The 20,198-nt window shown below is 34.3% G+C and overlaps 1 protein-coding gene across 1 annotated transcript; it reads right to left on the reverse strand.

The window, feature by feature from the left end:
- Window positions 1-1,447: 1,447 nt before the first annotated feature.
- On the reverse strand, window positions 1,448-15,937 carry LOC136803989 (uncharacterized). The gene is made up of 21 exons (XM_067060724.1): window positions 15,764-15,937; window positions 15,139-15,177; window positions 14,665-14,916; window positions 14,476-14,517; window positions 13,924-14,100; window positions 13,680-13,733; window positions 13,315-13,392; window positions 12,059-12,173; window positions 11,602-11,680; window positions 11,111-11,216; window positions 10,863-10,973; window positions 9,810-9,920; window positions 9,090-9,272; window positions 5,200-5,373; window positions 4,772-4,918; window positions 4,363-4,491; window positions 3,923-4,038; window positions 3,642-3,726; window positions 2,671-2,835; window positions 1,909-2,084; window positions 1,448-1,701 (listed from the first exon to the last, which is right to left on the reverse strand). The coding sequence occupies exons 1-21, from the start codon at window positions 15,855-15,857 to the stop codon at window positions 1,534-1,536; spliced, it is 2,601 nt and encodes an 866-aa protein (XP_066916825.1). The 5' UTR covers window positions 15,858-15,937; the 3' UTR covers window positions 1,448-1,533.
- Window positions 15,938-20,198: the final 4,261 nt, after the last annotated feature.

Consider the following 20,198-nt stretch of genomic DNA (forward strand, 5'->3'; position numbering starts at 1 on the left):
CAGCGAATTGACATTTCCATTCTGTGTGATTATAACGTCGGCTATTGATTTCTTTCCCGTCAACGTATAAACCGTCGTGAATATACAACGACGGCATTTCGAGTCGGAAATAATGACCACGATCTTGCCATTCGAAATCACCTCCTTTACAACAAAGCGGGAAGCACACATTATCGTAAATCACTTGGTCAGTTGGCTGGTTATTCAAATGAAGATTGTTGACACCAGCATCACACAAACAACAACAGACACTGCGCTCTTCTGGTTCAACGTCGATAATGTAAGGCTGTCGTTCGATCTTACTGTATTCGTTGATCACTTCAAGTTGAAGTTTATAATGCCTTTGTGGATGACAACAAAAACACATCTTTTATCCTTAGTTAGACTGCAGTATATACTTTCGACTTTTTTATCCTTCACACAAAATTTTTCAGTAGGATTTTTTTTCTTGATTCAAAATATTATCATACTTATTTTTTTGTATTTGTTTAAATTATTTATAACCCGATTCGAAATTTTGTCAATTCATTCAGAATTTTTACGGTGAAATGGTCTGAATGAAATTTAACCATAGATACAAGTTTTAACTACTGTTAGTCATAATTCCCATAGTTCCAGTGAATCCTAAAATTCAAAAATACAGATATGCAGTGGATAAATAAATAAACAAAAAAAGACCGCTAAGTAACAAAGTCTTTGATACCATGAAACCATCGCACTCGAATTGTGATAGTTTTCGTCCACTTGAAAATATTCCATATTTCGTCACTTATCAGAAAATATTCTTTCAATTATTTATTGTGACATTATTTCCGATTTCAAAAGTATTTTTGGATCAGAATTGAAAATAATTGAAACAAAAAATCATAAAATCTTAATATGTAAGACCCAAGCTCAGCAAGAGACACGACACGGAACGTTCTTATTTATCAAAGAAGAAAATCATAAAAGGTAGCCGTAGACAAAAGAAGGGATCAGTTTTACCCCACCATTATGATAAAGTCATACAGCAATTGTCGACTTCAATATAATACAATTTGACAAAAAAAATTTTGTCGGTATTAAATTACCTTAAAAGTAAGGAAGAAATTTTGACGACTTTAATTTGGCGGATTTAGCAAAAATCTACCAAAAATTAAGTTTCCCGCCTAATTTATTTTTTCCCATCATCCGCCAAATTAGATTCCTACAAAATTTAAATTATTATATTCATTCCCCTAAATTGTGCTATTTCATAGGCCTTAAGACAGGTTTTATCTTAACAAATAGCGTTTGGTCAAAAATATCCTTCATCCACAAAACTGAATTCCCGCCAAATTTAGATTTTTTCCGTCTTCCGCCAAATTAAATTTCTACCGAAAAAGATTATTTGACCATCCGCTAAATTAAATTTCCGCTATAATTATGTATGCTATTCAAAGATTCAGTAAATCAGCAAATTTAAAAGTAGAGACGATTGAGAATTCAGATTCTTTCGATGAAAACCAATTCAAAATATTTCAAATAATAATGTTTTAGAAATTTGGTCATATTTTAATCTTCCCATCTATAGACCATATTGGAATAATCTTGACCGATCAAAAATGGGCCAGCATTTTGATCAACTTGTGGCCAGCAACCGACACTCTCACCGTCTCGTCCATAATTGATTTCTTCGTTGGCTCCTGTCCAACATTCATAATAATACTGGATGGCAAAATGCTGAAAATAAAAGAAGGTTCAATTTATTAAAGCGAGTCAAACCCAGTTTTAGTTGTGTTTCAATAGACTCAGAAAAAATCATTCAATCGAATATTCATACAGTTTGTAGGAAACATGATTGTTCCAATAAAACTTTTCGTGTATCTATGGGCTTAGTTTTTCGAATTAATGCGCCCAATGAAAAATCAGTTTTCAATAAGATTTTACCTGATAGCCATTAGCTCTTGCGTAGGCTGAACAGTTTCCAACAACATCTTTGAAATTGTTTTTGGCGAATTCCACATCGGCAGACCAGATGACAATACTGCTCAAATCTTTGTATTTGCTAAATGGACGTTTGCTATCAATGTAACCGAAATCTTTGTAACATCCAACGGGTACAGCTGAAAATGAAAAGAAAAAGAGTGTACGGTTAGCGGCTTTTATCGGAAAGAGGCTAGCTTTGATAATACATGATATGCAGCATTGCAATCATGAACCCCAATAGCTGATTGGTTGTAAGTGACGTAAAGTCAGTCAATACGTCACTTTCAACCAATCAGCTGTTGGGTCCGTGGAAGACATTGCAATGGTGCATATCATGAATATAGCCCCTTCTCACGGATCCGATGGGATTTTTTCAGCTAGTGAGGGTAAAAATAGCGGTCCAAAACTGCGATCGATATTCCCATGTTTGCTTATGACTGTGGATTTGAATTCCATTGTTTTCGAGCCAGAAAATTCAATATGGATAAAATAGCACGATAATTTGCAGTGAGGATTGGCTTTTCTGAGATTATTTTTAATTGGGACAAAAATTAGAGTATAATTTTTCACTGGGGAGGATATTTTGGCCAATTTTTCCAGTAGGAAGGGTTCCCAGTGAGTCTGTGAGAAGGGGGTGTGATAATCTTTGTTGTTAGCAAAATTTTGATTAAAAATGATCAAAGTTTGAATGCTTAAATGATCTTACAAAAAAGAAAATCTTACCTTCGGGGATGTGAGGTTCTGGAGTAGTAGTTAGTTCAGTAGTGGTTGTTGTTGTTGGCAGTGGAGTTGTAGTGCTTGTTGTGGTGGTGGGTGGTTCTGTGGTGGTGGTTGGCGGCTCAGTGGTGGTGGTTTCTTCGGTGGTTGTTGGAAGAGGGGTTGGTGGGGCTAAACAAATCAAAAAACAATATTGTTTCTCAATATTTCTATCCCCAAGCACTGAGCTAATAGGACATAAATCCAAAATTTAGAGATTACTCACTCTATAAGATTCTAAAGTCTATTCACGATAAGTGTGCACTCTGTTTTCATTTACCTATAAATTTTGAAGGAATTCTTCAATCTTTATAAATTTGGTATCATTGGAACGATATTAGTGAGTGGAACAATTTGGAATAAAAAAATGGATAAAAAAATTCTAAAAATAAAGATGAAAATGAAGAAGAAAAAAATCAAGATCTTGTAGAAAAGTGCTATAACTATCATTTTCACTGAAGCGAATCCTTGATTATCGAACGTCATCACTGTGAAAAAATTTCTCAAAAATAATCATTCAGTCAAAAGATATCAAACAAAGTTATAAGCTGATTGACGTCTAAAAACGCTGTTTTCTCCTGTTTTCTGCTGTTTTTTGGGGTCAATCACTTATAAACTTTGTATCATAACTTTATCTTGAATAAATATTTTAGTGAAATTTTTTCACAGTGATGACCTCCTAAGATCAAAGAATCTCTCCAATGAAAATGAAAGTTATAGCACTTCTCTACAAGATCTTCATTTTTTTCTTCTTCATTTTCATCTTCATTTTTAGAATTTTTTTATCGATTTTTTTATTCCAAATTGTTCCACTCACTAATATCTTTCCAATGATACCAAATTTATAAAGATTGAAGAATTCCTTCAAAAGTTATAGGTAAGTGAAAAAAGAGTGCACACTTATTGTGAATAGACTTTAGACTTAGCATCAAACTTACCAAAACATGGACCATCTTTAACCTTGATATCATCAATAGCGATATCCCCTTGGAAACTGCTGCCACGAACTGCTTCGATGACAATCTATGAACAAATAAATAAGCAATGTTGTACTAATATTTACAAGGTAAGCAACAAAAATGCAATACAGAAATTGAGGGTAGACATCATAGGAAGGAAATTCTTCAACCATGGCGAAGAGAAATTGTCATTGACAGTTGAAGGTTTTTTAGAAAAAAATCCAAGAACTCAAAGGCACATTTATAAGGGAAAAAGCTACCTTGAAGTCTCCAGCGCTGTCAATATTCAATCTCTTCAAATGCCAATCTTTAAGTTGGTCACCACTCAAGGTGAAAAGTTGTTCTTGGCTTCCTTCCAAATAAACATTCAATGATCCTAAAAAAAAACGAGAAATCAATGAAAACTTGAAAGATTCCGGACATATTACTAACGAAATTCAAAATGAGATTCTTGAAGTTCAAACATTGTGACGAAAGCTGGTAGTGTTCTATAATGAAAGATACATAACTCTCGAGACCTGAAAAATCTCTATATCACGAACTAAAGATCTACCGGGATTTACAATGTTTCAAGCGCCACCTTCCAGACCTTAAACTATCAGGATGATTTATGGTTTCTTCAAAAACTAGCCTCTCCTCCTGATTTGCAAAGCCTTTTTATGAAGATTTTGTTTATAAGTAAAAAGTCTTATCAGCCTACCAGTAGAGAATCCATACATGTTATACCAGAAAGCCAAGCAGTGAACACCAGCCTTTATTTGTGGACTCACCAAACGAGCTTTATATCCAACCATCGCAGGAGATGATGATTCGATGTACATATAGTATCCTAAAAAATTCAGTGGAGAAATTTCAAGTTTGCCATGGTAATAAAATGTTTCTTGAATAGCTTATACAGAACACGCGAGAGTTTTTTTCTGTCTCGATTAATAAAAATATAAACTTGCTCCTCTCAAGCCATTTGGCATTATTTAAGGAGCAAATCTATTCAATCGATAATCATAATTATAAGTAATAAGTTCTTCGAGAGTTTTTGTGTTTTCTAAGAGATACTACGTTCTATCCTAGACGAGCATCTGTGGTAATCCACATGAATACCGACCACTTACCAGTTCCTGAAGTATGATCACCAGAGGGACCGGTGCTGGATGAGGGTGTACTTCCAGTGTGTCGTCGCCATTGAAAATCAGCGTTCAAATCTTTGGTCCATTTACATGTTGGCGTGGTTTGCGTTTCAAATTTACAATCGTATGGTCCTTTAAGCAGACATTTAAATACATTACGTTCAACTTGATCTAACTACTTACTTAAGATAATGTAAATCTAGGATAGAACAATATTCGAGAAATTTCATAATTTAATTTATAAGTCTGTAACATTGTCTGGTACCATTATGGTTTCCACACCAGTGGAGTGTTTATGGAATTGCTAATGGATATGGAATCAATTCAGGTTTTTAAATAGTACTCAAGAACAAGGTACTTAATTTTGAGTAAGTTTTGGTTAAAAATAATCCGCAAAAGAGAGCTGCACAAACCTGCATCACAACTGATCATTTCACATCTTGCACTTTGCACTGAAATTCCTTTACATGGTGCACCATTAGTTGACGGTGCTGGGTCGTCACATTTTCGAGTACGTGATTTGGTGCCAAAAGCGCAAGTCACTGAACATGATCCCCAGCTGCTCCATCGACCCCAATGACCATCCTCTGAAAGAAACACATATCATTTTTTTTAATCTTATAATTGCCCCCGCAACGAGCGTAGCGAGTGAGGAGGCCTTCATAGCTTCACGCAAGGATATTGGACAGGAATCTCGAATCTTTGCGCGCGCGCGCGTTTGTTCTTATTTCTGTTCCGGCCAATTAAGTGTTCCGCAAAAATATGGCGGTAAATTATACAGCGGTAAATGTTATACACATTTTCATATTACGTTATATGCTATTACCATTATTATATATTGCATTTCATTAGTTTTGATTTAGGATTGAAAAGCTGAAGCGAGCGTTATAAATGCAAATTATAGAAAAAGTATATAACATCACCATAACAAGGATTACAATATTACTTTTGCAAATCAAAACAAACAAAATGGCAGACTGGTTATGATGATGAGCTGATTCGATTCATTGAATGGAAAAAGTGTTTTGTATGTCTAATTTTGTTTCTTGTCTTTAAAACTGAATAAATACTGTAATTTAGTCAGAAGTTCATTTCAGCAATGATTTCAATTCTTTTTCGGGAATCTTTAAAGAAATTTGCTCAAGTTTTCAAATGTACATTTTGTTGATATTTTTGTTCAAACTTATCAAACTGTAATTTATATTGTCTGTTATTTTATTAATAACTACCTTTATTGTTTATAGAGCTTCTTAAGCTTTAACCCTATTTTTATCAGGGGGGGGTGTTTTCCACCAGGCTGGCACTCTTTTTTTAATAGCTCACTGAAAAAATTGTTTAACACTCTGAAAGTTCTTGACTTTTAATATAATCCTATTAGCAGCATGTATACCAAATTTTACAATTATACACCGACCAGATCAGGTTTTATGACTTTTTTGTGCAGGCATATCATAAAGTCCAGCTAAAACCCTGTAAAATCCAAAAATCTTAAATTTAGCATAACTTTTGACCTAGTCATCCGACTGACTTCAAATTTTGACAGGTTTTAGGTAACAATAATAAATTTTAAAAAATATTAAAAAAATTTTCAAAAACTGCTGACGTCATCAAAAATGACGTCATTGTTTTTTGAAAAAATTTACTCGTTTTCTGCATGGATTTTAAAGGTCAATTTTATTAGTATGTTTAAAACCGGCAAATATGTTAAAGATATTTATTTTGGCTTTTAGAAATTCAAAACAGAATTGAAAAATCTCCATTCGTTCAACTTTAATTGCTATTTTATTGAATAGTACTTTTTCATTAGTAAGCGATAAATGTGAAAGTTTGTGATGACGTCACCACCTTTATGGTGACGTCATCAACCCAAATTTTTTTCTATGAACTCCTTTTATAGTAGAGAACATTTATGCCAAATTTCAAGTCCATATCTTTTATAGATCAAAAGTTATGCAAGGCTGGTGGAAAACACCCCCCCTTGAGAATACAAAATCCGAAAAAGCCTGATAATAATAGGGTTAAAGACCATTATATGGTCGTAACTCGGGAATATCTTTCTTAACTCGGTAAAACAAGATACCGGCAAAGTACAAAAAAGTAGAATGTAGCATATGAATCCAAAATTGAATGTGAATCGATCTAAACAAACTTTTTTTTTTGGTCTTCAAAATAGATTTACCTCACTTAGAGTGTTTTCACTGTTTGTTCAGTGTGGTAAATCTATTTGGAAACCTGAAAAAAGTTTGTATAGCGCATACATTCACTTTTTCAGTTGTGATAGCCTACGTAATAACTTGCGCTCCAGTAGTTTGGTGAAATAGCTCCAATTCTGGCTTTCCAAGTTAGGAGGGACCTTCCCGAAGACATTTAACGGTGGTTAGACTAGGCACACAGACAGTCATACAGAAACGGTAAAACAAGATACCGGCAAAGTACAAAAAAGTAGAATGTAGCATATGAATCCAAAATTAAATGTGAATCGATGTAAACAAACTTTTTTTTTGGTCTTCAAAATAGATTTACCTCACTTAGAGTGTTTTCACTGTTTGTTCAGTGTGGTAAATCTATTTGGAAAACCTGAAAAAAGTTTGTATAGGCGCATACATTCAACTTTTTCAGTTGTGATAGCCTACGTAATAACTTGCGCTCCAGTAGTTTGGTGAAATAGCTCCAATTCTGGCTTTCCAAGTTAGGAGGGACCTTCCCAAAGGCATTTAACGGTGGTTAGACTAGGCACACAGACAGCCATACAGAAACACCATAAAGTGAAAGTATATAGCTATAAACTCAAAAAGTCTAGCTTCCTGAAGGCACATCTCTTCATTGTCTGCGCTGCGATCATCTTAATGGATTCAATCAGCTTTTAGTTTGGAGAAAAGATTGCATCATGAAAAAGTACTATGCACTTTAAAAAAATTAGGCGCATTTCAACTTTTCTCGACTGTACGTCTGAATGGACCACAATGGCATATCTTTATTTTTCTTTTGACCAACAACATAAAAGATTTTGCTTGAGAAGTACAATCAAAGCGTAGGCGAGTGGAGTCCGGGCCTTAGCTAGGATTGGTTTCTATTTCGCCCTATTTAAGATGGCGCAGAACTTTTTGATAAATTTTATCCGCAGTATCCTCTTGACTATTGTTTATTAGGCAAAGTAGCAATAGAGAATCAATCAATCAATCAATCAGTAATTAAATCAATCAATAATCAAATCAATTAATTATTCCTGATTATTTTTTATGTTTCAATCTTTAAAGCATTAAAAGCTTTATCTCGTCAACCTGTTCCGACAAGCTCGTTTCTTGAACCCGTCTTACATTTAAAATCTATTTCATGTAAATTGGAAGTTTGTTTTGCTACCATGTACAAACCACTCTCAAGGAAGATACTCTCGGGTATCTAATAAACGTACATGTACGTTTATTAATTTTAACAAAAATTTTCCTCAATTTCAAGTGCCTACTTTTGTTTCTAATGATAAATATCCATCTTTGACTTTTGAGGTTTGTTCTACTCGTCAAAAGAAAGCAAATTACCCAATATTTACCCCCTAACCTCATTAAAAAGATCCTTCAATTAGGTTTGCATGCCTCCATTTTCGACCCTGTACGTTTATTCGCTACTGTACGTTTATTAGGTACTCGAGTAGTCTAATTACTCTGATATGGTTTCCACATGATAGCAAAAAATGAATGCCAATTTAAGTGGAATAACTTTAGCTTGCAAAACATAAGAGTCATTTCTTTTTAATTAGATTTTTTCATGTCTTCGTCGAAACCTTAATTATAACTAGGCCATCGTTTTTATTTATTTAGATGGAGTGTTATTGTTATTATTTTCAGGAAAAAAGAAAATCTTTTATTTCTTCGTTTAACCAAACGTGTAGTTACTTACTATTTTTTTGTCCCCATGCATTTCTTATAATCTTGCAATTGACATTGTTATGATTATACAATTTATTATAGAATTTTTTAAATATTATATTGCTGCGGTGGCATGTTAGTGTAAGCTATGTACTAGTTTTATAATTTATCTTAGAAGGGAATTATACAATTATGTAAAAGATTTCAAACAAATGTTTAATTACCAACCGTTATATTACCAGTCTAGAACACTTCAAACGGTTGATACATTAACACAAAATTAGAACATTGCAGATAAATTTGGATATGACAACCTTCTTAGGCGGAAGATCGGTGGAGCTGAAAGTTATACTTTCATCGAGAAAGGTTGAAATTTTTTTTCTGGAACTCAAACCAAATCCAATCCTCGAAAGGGTATTAAACCATGTTAAAAAACTCACGGTAATAAGCGCATCCAGTTTGAACTTCAGTATCAACACCGTAGTGTAAATACATGGTGTTTGTTGGGTTGGGACAGCTTGTTTTATCAGTAGGGTGCATACAGAAACGCGATCGTTCACGTCGACCTTCTTTGGTACATGGACCGTATTCTGACCAATTACTCCATCCTTGTTTGTCTGTACCTGTGGAAAACATAGAAAATCGAGGTTAAGCATGATATAGCCAAGGGCGTGTTTAAAGATTCACTTTTTGTAAACAATGCGGGTTACAAACAGATCCTGATCCAGCAGGAACCTAGATCTTACCGTCTGTTGGGGTTCAACCACGAGTCTTTTGGTTCAAGCACGAGTCTATCTTATAATGTATCTTGATTTATAACTTGTGATTTCTGAGAACTATCCTTTATATACAGACTAAAAAACCTGCTATTGTGACAGTATTTATTCTATGTTGGGAATAATAACGGGGATGTGAAGTTGAGTAAATACAGTTAATTCTCGCTAGTCTAATTTCCAGCTCGAAAAATTCAGCTGGGATGATGTCGGAGTGTAATTTTTTCGATTGAATTTCAAATGGGAATAAAGTCAAAGTCAATTTTCCAGTTGGTTCCGTAGGGGTGAAATTTAGTCAAATTTTTCCACGAGGTCTATGACACAGGGGTACATAATTATGCTTATCCACCTATAACTTCGATTAAACATAGAATTTTCTTCACTTACTTGTGCAACTGTACAGCAGGTTGAGTTGTTCCTTATCGGTGTCCGAAAGATGGTCACGCTGTCCTATCGATGTCTCTGGATTGCTTAATTTCACAATAGTGGGCTTTGAAGCTGTAATTTAAAAATAAATTTAAAAGTTTTCTCGTAACATTCTGATGGAAAATTGCTCACATTATTGTGTTTTCTTATAACTAAAAATCAAACCACGATTATAGTCGGCTAGTCGCAATAAGATGTTGTACCGCGTGGCTGATATGGCCAACCCTGTCCCTGTCTGGGATGTGCGGTCAAGGTCAGGCGGCCGTCTGAAATCTTAAGCGACCGCCTATCTTGATAATATTCTGGTCTGTATTTTTGTCGTCTCAACTCAGGAGGCCGCCTGTTAAAATCTAACATTATGGTAGTTTTTTGCTGTGCAACAGTTGATCACTACTTCGGCACTACATGTCACATTATTTGCTGTAGGATGAGGAAAAGATTAAAGTCTCTCCTTCCATTAGAAAAAGGAAATAATAAAAACCTTTAGTTTATCTTATTGAAGTCAAAGACAAGGAGCATCTTGGACTTCTAGGTTCGTTGACGCCATTTTATTTGTTTTTCATGTCTAACATGTGAATAGAAATCAGGCGGCCGCCTGAGTAAAGTGAAGCAGCCGCCTGAGATTTCATTAGAAAGGGTGACCACCTAAGGTTTGAAGATAAATTGCAGACCAGAAATCGCAAGATAGGTGGTCGCCTTATTAGATTGGTGACCGGCGGCTTGAAAAGATAGGCGGCCGCCTGACCTTGACCACCCATCCAAGATAGGGACAGGGTTGGTCATATCAGCTAGGGTAATGTTGCTATGATGTTTTGGACAATGAAAAGGATCTGAGGTCGTCTATGTTTATTGTGTTGTGTTGTTTTTGTATTGTTTGTATTGTTTTTTAAAATTCTTGCCACGATGTATGTACAAAAATGGACGATATTCCTACCAGTCATTGGAAGGCTCCCAGTGGTTTGGGTGAATGCTCGAATGCATAAATTGAAAAAAATCCACTTTTTAATAGCTTACGATCTTTAGCGAAAGCAAATTTCCCATAATGCATGATACTTTGTGCGTCATATTGAGTGCCTAATCCACTGACACGAAGTTCCTTTTGTCTGTCAAAGTTGTGCTGGTTGGCTAAATGAAAGTTTTATTGAGAAATATATTTTTTCCGACAATCAAAATAAATTATCTATTTAAGTTACTACAATAACTAAAGTTTGGAAGAAATTTTACATACAGCAAGATAAGAAAAGTAAAAGCTCCTAACGCACTTTCAGGAATATTTTCCCAGAAAATTTCAACATTTTCATCTCTGTCATATCTTGATTGTTCATGATAAAATCCAAGTGAGTGAAGAAGTTCATGAATGATGATTCCCTGAAAAGGAAGAAAAAGGAACTACTATGAAAGAAAACATTATACATTGTTGATTCCAAGCCGCTTAAAAACATTAAAGGTTTTGGTTTTAAATAAGAGTGATATCATTTGCTTACTCATCAATTTTAATTCACAAGCTTTTTCACATTGGATTGACATGGATGTGGAGCAAGATTGGTCAGAAAAAGGAAAACATTTTTTTGCTTATATCAGCATAAAATAACAATAGGGGGACACTGTCCTGATATGAAATATGTGTCTGATATGAAACGGGAACACTTATGTAATAATAAAACCTTTAAAGTTTGACCCTTGAAAGCTTATCTTCATTTAAAAGATACCTTTCAATGAAATAAATGTGTGAAGAAAACTATTGAATTTGCACCTTGAAAAGACATCCGCTGCCAAGAGAAAGTTCTTGATATCCCGAAACCCAAAACTTTCGTCCAACGCTTGACCAACATCTAGAAAAGAAAGTGGCGTGAGCTTTGTTTTATTTTCAACATAGTCCCTATAAAAAAAACCTGGAAGCCTGGAAGCCTGGGAAGAAGTAACGACCGAGCTATTTGATTAATTGATAGTGAATTTAAGTGCAAATATAGCGAAGGGAAAAACTTGTGAAAACCTTTTTCACCGCCCACATCCCCTTCCTTGTGGAGAAAACTTCACTTCAGTCTAACTCTTCCCAGCTCCCAGTGAAAAAGAAGCTTAGCTAAGAATTTAAAGTAATGCTTCACGTGAAGAAAAAGTGAAAGAGTTCAATTCAAATAGTGCAGTATTCACAAATATCATTTCGAACGAGAACTTTTTCAACATAATTTAAGAAAATAATAAAAGCTGACCCTGAACTAGACACAAATTTGATCCAGTTGGATTGACCAGTGTATGGTACGAATTGAATACAAGAAGCGCTTTGAATTTCGTTCATGGCATCTACGATGGTATCCGTACCATCCTCTACATAAAAGGTAATAATTAGATGAAGACGTCTTGCAAAGGCAGCAAAAAGGCACATCTCGACCACTTTACTACTTTACCTTCCAGCAAGAATATGGTACACGGTTTTTTATAAGCATACACTTTATAAAAATGTCCATGATGAAAATGGCCAAAAAAATAAGAATAATGCTAAGAATATCACCATCATGGAATTTTGCTACTTAAGCTAAGAATGCCATTTTTAGAGCATTTTCAATTATAATTTTATTAATTACCCCATTCCTTTAACAAAAATGGCATTTTATGTTTAAGACTTATGTACTAAATCTAGTCTGAATTAGGATCCTAACCTAAGAATGCTGTAAGAATATCTTAAGATGATTTTCCCAAAAAAGTAAGAATATCCATAATGAAACGGATTTACACCATTCTTATTAAAAAAAGCGTGCATGTATTAAGTTTTCTAGAGGAGTAACTTCAAAAAGAAAATATGAAGATTCAGGCAAATTTTAATCATCAATGATTCAGGAACAAAAACAATAGAAATAATTATCATAACTCTACCACCACTAAATAAAACGGCCAAAGAAAGAAGGCTCGAAACATATTGGTCAAAAACTATCAACAGCGAGTAAAAACCCTGAAATTCCCATAGGCATTTATGATTTTCCTTTTATTAGCATAGCGTTTACAAGCATATACAGGCTCAATTTTTAGTTCCTAGACAATGGCTCTATTATTTGAGAACAATAGAATGCTAAGCATAGGCGAGCATGATATAGGGACAGACACTTGCTTATAAAAAACATGTATCACCCCACCTGGTATAAAAAAATCAATAGAATGTAACTTAACCTAACTTTTCTGTCACCTACACGTTTTTTTATAAGAACAAACAATATAAGAGCAGCAGGCTTCGCTGGCCAAAATATTAAAAACAAGTTATGAACATTTTATGGCTTTGCGGACTCTAAAGCACCCTATTCCTTAGAAAATGGTAAAAAATATTCACAAAATGGTCAAAATAAGAACAGGTTAAGAACATTTTTAGGCCTAAAACTCAAAAAGTTAAGAATTTTGAATGTTCTTATAAAAAAAACGTGTACTTATGGGATAATGAGACAAAGGTGTATTCTCTACATAGACAGAAATAACTTACTTAATGCAGGGTCGATTACGTAAGGGACAACTCGATCAATCCATAGATACATTTGGTCCCTCATAGCGTCACGTTTACCTGAAAAAGAATAAAGTGTTCTGTTACTTTTCAACTTTGTTAAACTAGCTCTTAGTCCAGATAATTGAGAAAAATATAATGGAAGATATTTGAGCTAGAGGTGGCAAGGTTAGACGAAATACTCATACTTATTTGTTCTTCAGTACATACAATTGTTCTCAAAAGTTAACTGTCGTACTAAGAATTCTTACGAAGATTCCAGATGTTGTGAAGTTTAAGGTAATGGGTTTAAAATGATACGGGGCGAAGGTGACCGACTTTTTTGGTAAAGATAAGGTGAAACATACTTTGTGGTGGACGTAAATCAATCATGTCGACTTCATCAAGTTGTTGATCGTGCGCTGCAAAATAACACACATGTGTACTCTTTCAAACCTTCATATACGACACTTGCACATTTTTTGAAGTTCAGCGAAACACAAATTCTAAATAAAATTCACACCTACAACCATGGATTTTGTCTTGGCTAAGCTTCAAACAAATCATTGTCGCTCGAAAGGATGGAAAGAAAAAGATGAAGATAAAAGTTACCATTATTGATAGCGTTCAAGTTTTCCATGACTGAAATACCAGTTCGATTTTTATACCGTCCATAATTATTTTCAAATGTGTCATGTTCCGACTTCTTGACTTTTTTCCCTTCCTTCTTCTTCTCTTTCAATTTCTTTGGGTAATGTTTCTCTAAGTCATCATCGTCAACGCCAAGATCTGAAACCACCGAGAAACGAGATATTATCATCTGAAGATTTGCAAATCTTTTGGCTCTCTTTTACAACGGATTAAAAAAATCATTTGTGCTATTTCCTCCGTCCCTACTTCATTTTCTGACTTGAAAACAATCGAAATTCCCAGCCATAGAAAACATGTGAATATCGATCCCCATCGAGTTTTAGTCCTTTATTTTTACCTCCACTGGCTGAAAATATCCTACGATACCCCCTGTGATAAAGGGGTATTCTAGAAAGGGCTTAGCAAAGACACTTGTAGAGATCAATTCCTCTTTATTATGACCCTGTCCAACAACTTTATTTTCCCTAAGTAAGGATCAATTATATATAAGGCAGAAGATATATCGAAACTTACCTCCGTTATTAGCCAACATTTCTTCTACTTTGTGCCATTTTTCTATAACAATCAAAATGTCATTTCAGTGAAATTCAGGAAAGAACAAGAACATGATATTGTTGTTATGAAAAAACAATACTAATCAAAAACCTTTGGATATAGCCTATCATCACACCTAAGATTTGAAATGATGAAAAACCTGCTTACCTTTCTTTTCGGCTTTCTTTCGTTCTTTCTCAAGTTTTTTCCTGAGTTTTTCCGCTTCCTTTTCTTTTTCCTTTTCCGCTTTTTCTTTTTCTTTTTCCGCCTTCTCCTTTTCTTTCTCTTTTTCCTTTTCCGCCTTCTCCTTTTCTTTCTCTTTTTCCTTTTCAGCTTTTTCCTTTTGCTTTTCTTTTTCCTTTTGTGTTTTTTCCTTTTTCTTTCCCGCCTTCTCCTTTTCCTTCTCTTTATCCGCTTTAACTAATGACAATGGGAGAAAGTGATTGGACATTAAAATCATGAAATCAGGAAAAAAATTAAGAACTACTGAGCCTCAGTCATGATTTATAACATCTTATATAGCTTGTTTTAAAAATTCGCATTTGATTCATGCATTTATCAGCATATGTACTCGCTACAGAATAATAATGAACAATTTAGGAATCAAAAAAATTTAAAATGTGTGTAAAATGGAAGTCTTACCTTTATCTTTCTTGCCTCGCCTTTCAAGAAGATGATCCTCTAAAATTATAAAATCAGTATCGTTTTATGCGACCTCTTACCACTGAAAAAACTTAGCCAATTGTCCTCAGTCGAAAATTTTGCTCCAATTTTTGTCCCCGCTTGAAATAATCAAATAAATAAATCTTCATTGATAAACGTTTTGTTATTTTTCCAATCCTCACCTGAATTTTCTGACTGGAAAACAATGATATTCAAAACCCAAGCCATAAATAAAAACTTATTGTAATCCCAATCGAGTTTCAGTCGTTTATTTTCACCCCTACTGACAAAAAAATCCTACCGGGTCTGTTGCCGCGGAAGGTGGTGTATTTTATAAAACACACATCGCTTAGCAGCCAATCAGCATTCGTTCCACTGGTGATGTCAGAAGACATTGAAATCATGAATTTCCGAAGGGGGTCAGCCTTTCTTTAAAAAAATTCTAAATTCGGCAACACTGTCTCTTTCAGATTCAGAGCCACAAGCTGTTCAGTGAATCTTTTAAAACGATTTTCATTTCTTTTTGATCTACTTGTGCAAAATTTTAATGTTTCTGTACTTAGGTAGTTTTATAGGAAAGATATTTTAAAAAATAAAAACTTACCTTTATCTACTTCTTCAACTTTGTGACTTCCATTTGGCTTGCTGTAGACAACTACAAAGACCACAAGAAAAAGTACTAAAATTGAAAGACGCATTTTGAAATTGCAGAATCTACACTGACTAATTACTTACGAGCGCACAGTGTAGAGTCTCAAAGAAAACTAAATGGTATTCGAAAACGATACATTATTAATCAGAAATTCCAATAAAGTTATTTACTTAGCACCTGTAAAATAAAGTTAAAGAAAAGTTAAAACAAAGTGAAAGAATGAAAAATTTGCTTCAATATGACAAATTCGTAAAGTATCTTCCTGCAAAAAATGAAGATCTAATTTGAATGCAAAAGCAAGGAAACACCAAAATGTTAATTTTTGGAACAGTTTTTGGTGTAGAAAATTAGAAATAGCCAAAAGAAATTGAAAAGTTACGGGATATAAGTCACGTACACGTTTCTTTAATAAGAATATAGAAAATTCTTGAAGCATTTCGGATGTTCTTAACTTTTTGAGTTTTAAGCCTAATAATGTTCTTAACATGTTCTTATTTTCACCATTTTTCGAGAACTTTTGCTCATTTTCCTAAGAAATCGGGTGTTTTAGAGTCTGCAAAGCCTTAAATTGTTCTTAACTTGTTCTTAACATTTTTGACATCGAAGCCTTATGTTCTTTTATAGTTTGTTCCTTATACAAAAACGTGTATTGGAGATTGTGAAGTTTAGTGACCTGATGTAAATTTATGCTTCCTTTAACAAAATCGGTTTTTGGACTTTAGTTCAGCTAGCATAGTTGTTATGGAGCTTCAATTTAAAAGCAAAAATGAACAACTTGGCAAATCAACTTGAAACTTTTCAATTAACGCTGAAATGTTGAGGAATTAATTTTTTAGAGCTTAAAAAGCAAATCTTTTAAAGTACGCACATATCATATATATGTACAATCGATCAATATTTCGTCTAACAAAACTTTTTTTAAACTCGATGTCAGAAAAATAATTTTTCTCGTATTTATTCAAATTTCGGTAAAATTTTTGCAATTTTTTAAGCCTACAACTTTTATGTTTTGTACCATTGTTTTCCTCGTTCCCTTGGTTGCAATCACGTGATTTAATCATAGCTGTTCTGCTATTTTTTCATGAAACGGTTTTTTACCTTCACTAGGCTCTATGTGATATTTCTGTATATATTTCTTTGAGGCTATTGAAATATTACACAATGAAGTATAAGCCCGAAGGGCTAGAATCGAATTTTAACCTTTCACAGGCAAGAAAAAGGGATTGGATTACGGATTGGATTTAGCGATCTCTTTGTTTTTGAGTGGTATATTTTTTGAAATCTAGCGGAAAATTTTACGAAATTTGTATAAAAACCACACGGAACGCTCAAGGCCGCGCAACTTTGGTAGGATTTAAGCGCGCCTTCAAATCCTACCAAAGAGATTCTATTCTAGCCCTTCGGACTTATACTTCATTGATATTACACATTGATTCCAAAGTTCCGAAGGGGCTAGACTCGAAACTCTGGGATGGGATATGAAGCCACTCTCACTTCCCATCCATAACACGTGAGCGCGTGATTTTAGCTTAAACACCAGATTTAGACCAGTGTCCGAGAATAAAAAAGGTCTTAAAAATGGTTTTTGCAGGGCATCCCTTAGATCAGGGCAAATTTTTGATATCATGCGCCTAATAGGGTGTAGAATTGACAAAAATAGTTTGCCCCTCGAATCTCCTGCAGTTTTCGAGTGAATCAATTTTTAAATATTTCCCTACTATAGGGGGGAATATTTATTAAAACGGCCTTTTTCCGTTTCTTCTTCTTCGTCCATTTTCGATGTTAATGTTTTCTTTATTCGTGCTGCACATTATGACTAGGCTCTTCAGTCACGTGACTAAAAATCGTCGCGAAGATTTAGCGGGGAAAAAAATAGTGTCCTTTGCAGGGGTTTTTACCAGCTTTTCATAAAACAAATGATTGTGTGTAAAGCTCAGAGGACTGCCTCTTGTGTGTGCTGTATTTGTTGTTTTTCCCATAAGGAGAAGAAGAAGGGTGGAGAAAGAAGCTGAAACACATGGAAATCCAATCCATTCCTATCTTGACTTGAGAAGAAGGTGAGCATAAATTTCTTTCTGATTTCCATCATGTATATATTGTCTAGATATTAATCGTCAAAACTTGGAAAAGCTTGCACTCTTCTCAGTGCCCCATTTTTAGCCTTGATGCCAGATGCTAAAAAGAAAACTAGATCATAATAGATGCTTTTACTCCCTGTTTACCTTTTTGTATGCTCCCCTCCCTTTTATCTTTTGTGCGCTCTCTGGGATCCTTTGGTACGTTTTCCTTTTTGTACACTACCCATGGTCCTTTTTGAATGCTTTCAGGGTAACTTTTGTACGCTCTCCGTTGGTCCTTTTTGTGTGTTCCTGGGTACCTTTTTGTACGCTCCCTGTGTATCTTATTGTACGTTCTAGTGTATCTTATTGTGCAGTTCCCCGTATACATTATTGTACGTACCCCATGTACCTTATTGTACGTTCCCCAGTACCTTATTGTATGTTCCCCGTGTATATACCTTATTGTACGTTCCCTGTAGGTTCCCTGTGTTCCTTATTGTACTTTCCCCTTGTACCTTATTGTACGTTCCCCGTGAACCTTATTTTATGTTTCCGTCTACCTTATTGTATGTTCCCAGTGTACCTTATTGTACATTCCCAGTGTACCTTATTGTACGTTCCCAGTGTACCTTATTGTACGTTCCCAGTGTACCTTATTGTATGTTCCCCGTGAACCTTATTGTATGTTCCCCGTGAACCTTATTGTATTTTCCCCGTGAACCTTATTGTATGTTCCCAGTGTACCTTATTGTACGTACCCTGTGGTCCTTTTTGTACGTTCCCGTAAACTTCTTTAATGGCTCAGTATATATGCATGGCAAACATAGCTCAAACCATCAAGCAGAGTCTCAATTTTTTAAAGTCTTTTTTTTTGGGAGATTTCAGTGAATGACCACACATTTGGCATTGATTACTGTAAAGAGATTATTTCCCATTATGAAATTTTGAATTTTTCTTTCCTTTCACATTCAGGTGCCAGGATTACAAATTCAACAAAGTTTGACGACCTCTAAAGCTGACAATACAATGTTGCTGGCAATGATGTAATGATAATGTTGCACATAATGAGAATATGAACAAAGATTAACATTCTTGCAATAATTGAACCAAGGAACTCTATTGTTCCAAGATGTGATTTAATGATCAATGATACAAATGTCATGGAGTTTAGTTTATCAAGACACAAATTTCACAAAAAAGTTTACTGGAGAGTGTTGTAAATATTTAGCAATACTGTAACTAAATGTGACAATTTCAAGGTTGACAATTTGGTATATTATCACATGAATACTAATGTAACAGATGTTGTGCACTGGAAATCTAAATCTGTAAAGAAGGAGATCCATTTTTAAGTAACTTTTTATTTGTGAATGGTATAATATGGTGCTTTAAAATATTGATGACAATGAAGTTTTTCATATGAAACTAATGTGTACAACATATTTCGATATCTCCCAACCCAAATTCATATTGCCATATTTCCATATTAGTCCCTTAGTAGACAGTCTCAAGATATTTTGGCACTTTCTTACTCAGATGAGTCTTAGAATAATATCAACTTGTAAATCTAAGATTTTATTTCCTTAATGAAGGTAAAAACCAATATTAGTTGAATAAAATACATTTATTTTTGTGTTAAAATGCGGTTATCATTTGCATGCAATTTTTTAACAAGTTTTTAGACTTATATCATCTGTGAACATGTCTATGAAATAACGACAAATTTTAGCAGGAATATGGTTGTATTTTGTTTTGCATCGGATATTGCTTAATATAAAGGCTTTAATAAATCTAAGTTACTAAGTTGGGGCTTTAGGATAATCTGTGGGGTTCGACTGCAACTACAATCTATGCTCTGAGCTATTGGAGGAAATATTTAACCACATCTTTGTGGCTCTTGTTAGTTAATCGATAGAACTTATCAAGAGAAAATCAAATATCTGAGGCTACCAACGGATTCAGCGTGAAAATTAGATAAAGAAAATGGGGTTATTTGTTAAGTTTCAACCACCTGGTGCCGAGAAATGTCATTTTTAAGGCAAAAAATCGACGTTTTTGGTGTTTTCCGATGACGTCAGCATTTTTCTGAGAGCATTTTCAGAAAAATTCATTTCCACAGCTGGATAGCCCTGAATTGGTAGTATCCGAAAATGGCATGGCTTGTTAACTTTCGATGTTCTGATCTTGAGATATTTCATTTTTATGGTGGGTAAATATGCTGAAAAACTGCTGACACTCAGTAAAAAATATCGATAATTTTCAATATTTAAGCCAAAACATCTTGAGATCTAGGAATTGAAAACTGTCCTATCGATTAACAAAAAATC

The sequence above is a fragment of the Clytia hemisphaerica genome, unplaced genomic scaffold (genome assembly GCF_902728285.1).
Source record: "Clytia hemisphaerica strain Z4C2 unplaced genomic scaffold, Clytia hemisphaerica genome assembly, whole genome shotgun sequence".
Classification (NCBI taxonomy): domain Eukaryota; kingdom Metazoa; phylum Cnidaria; class Hydrozoa; order Leptothecata; family Clytiidae; genus Clytia; species Clytia hemisphaerica.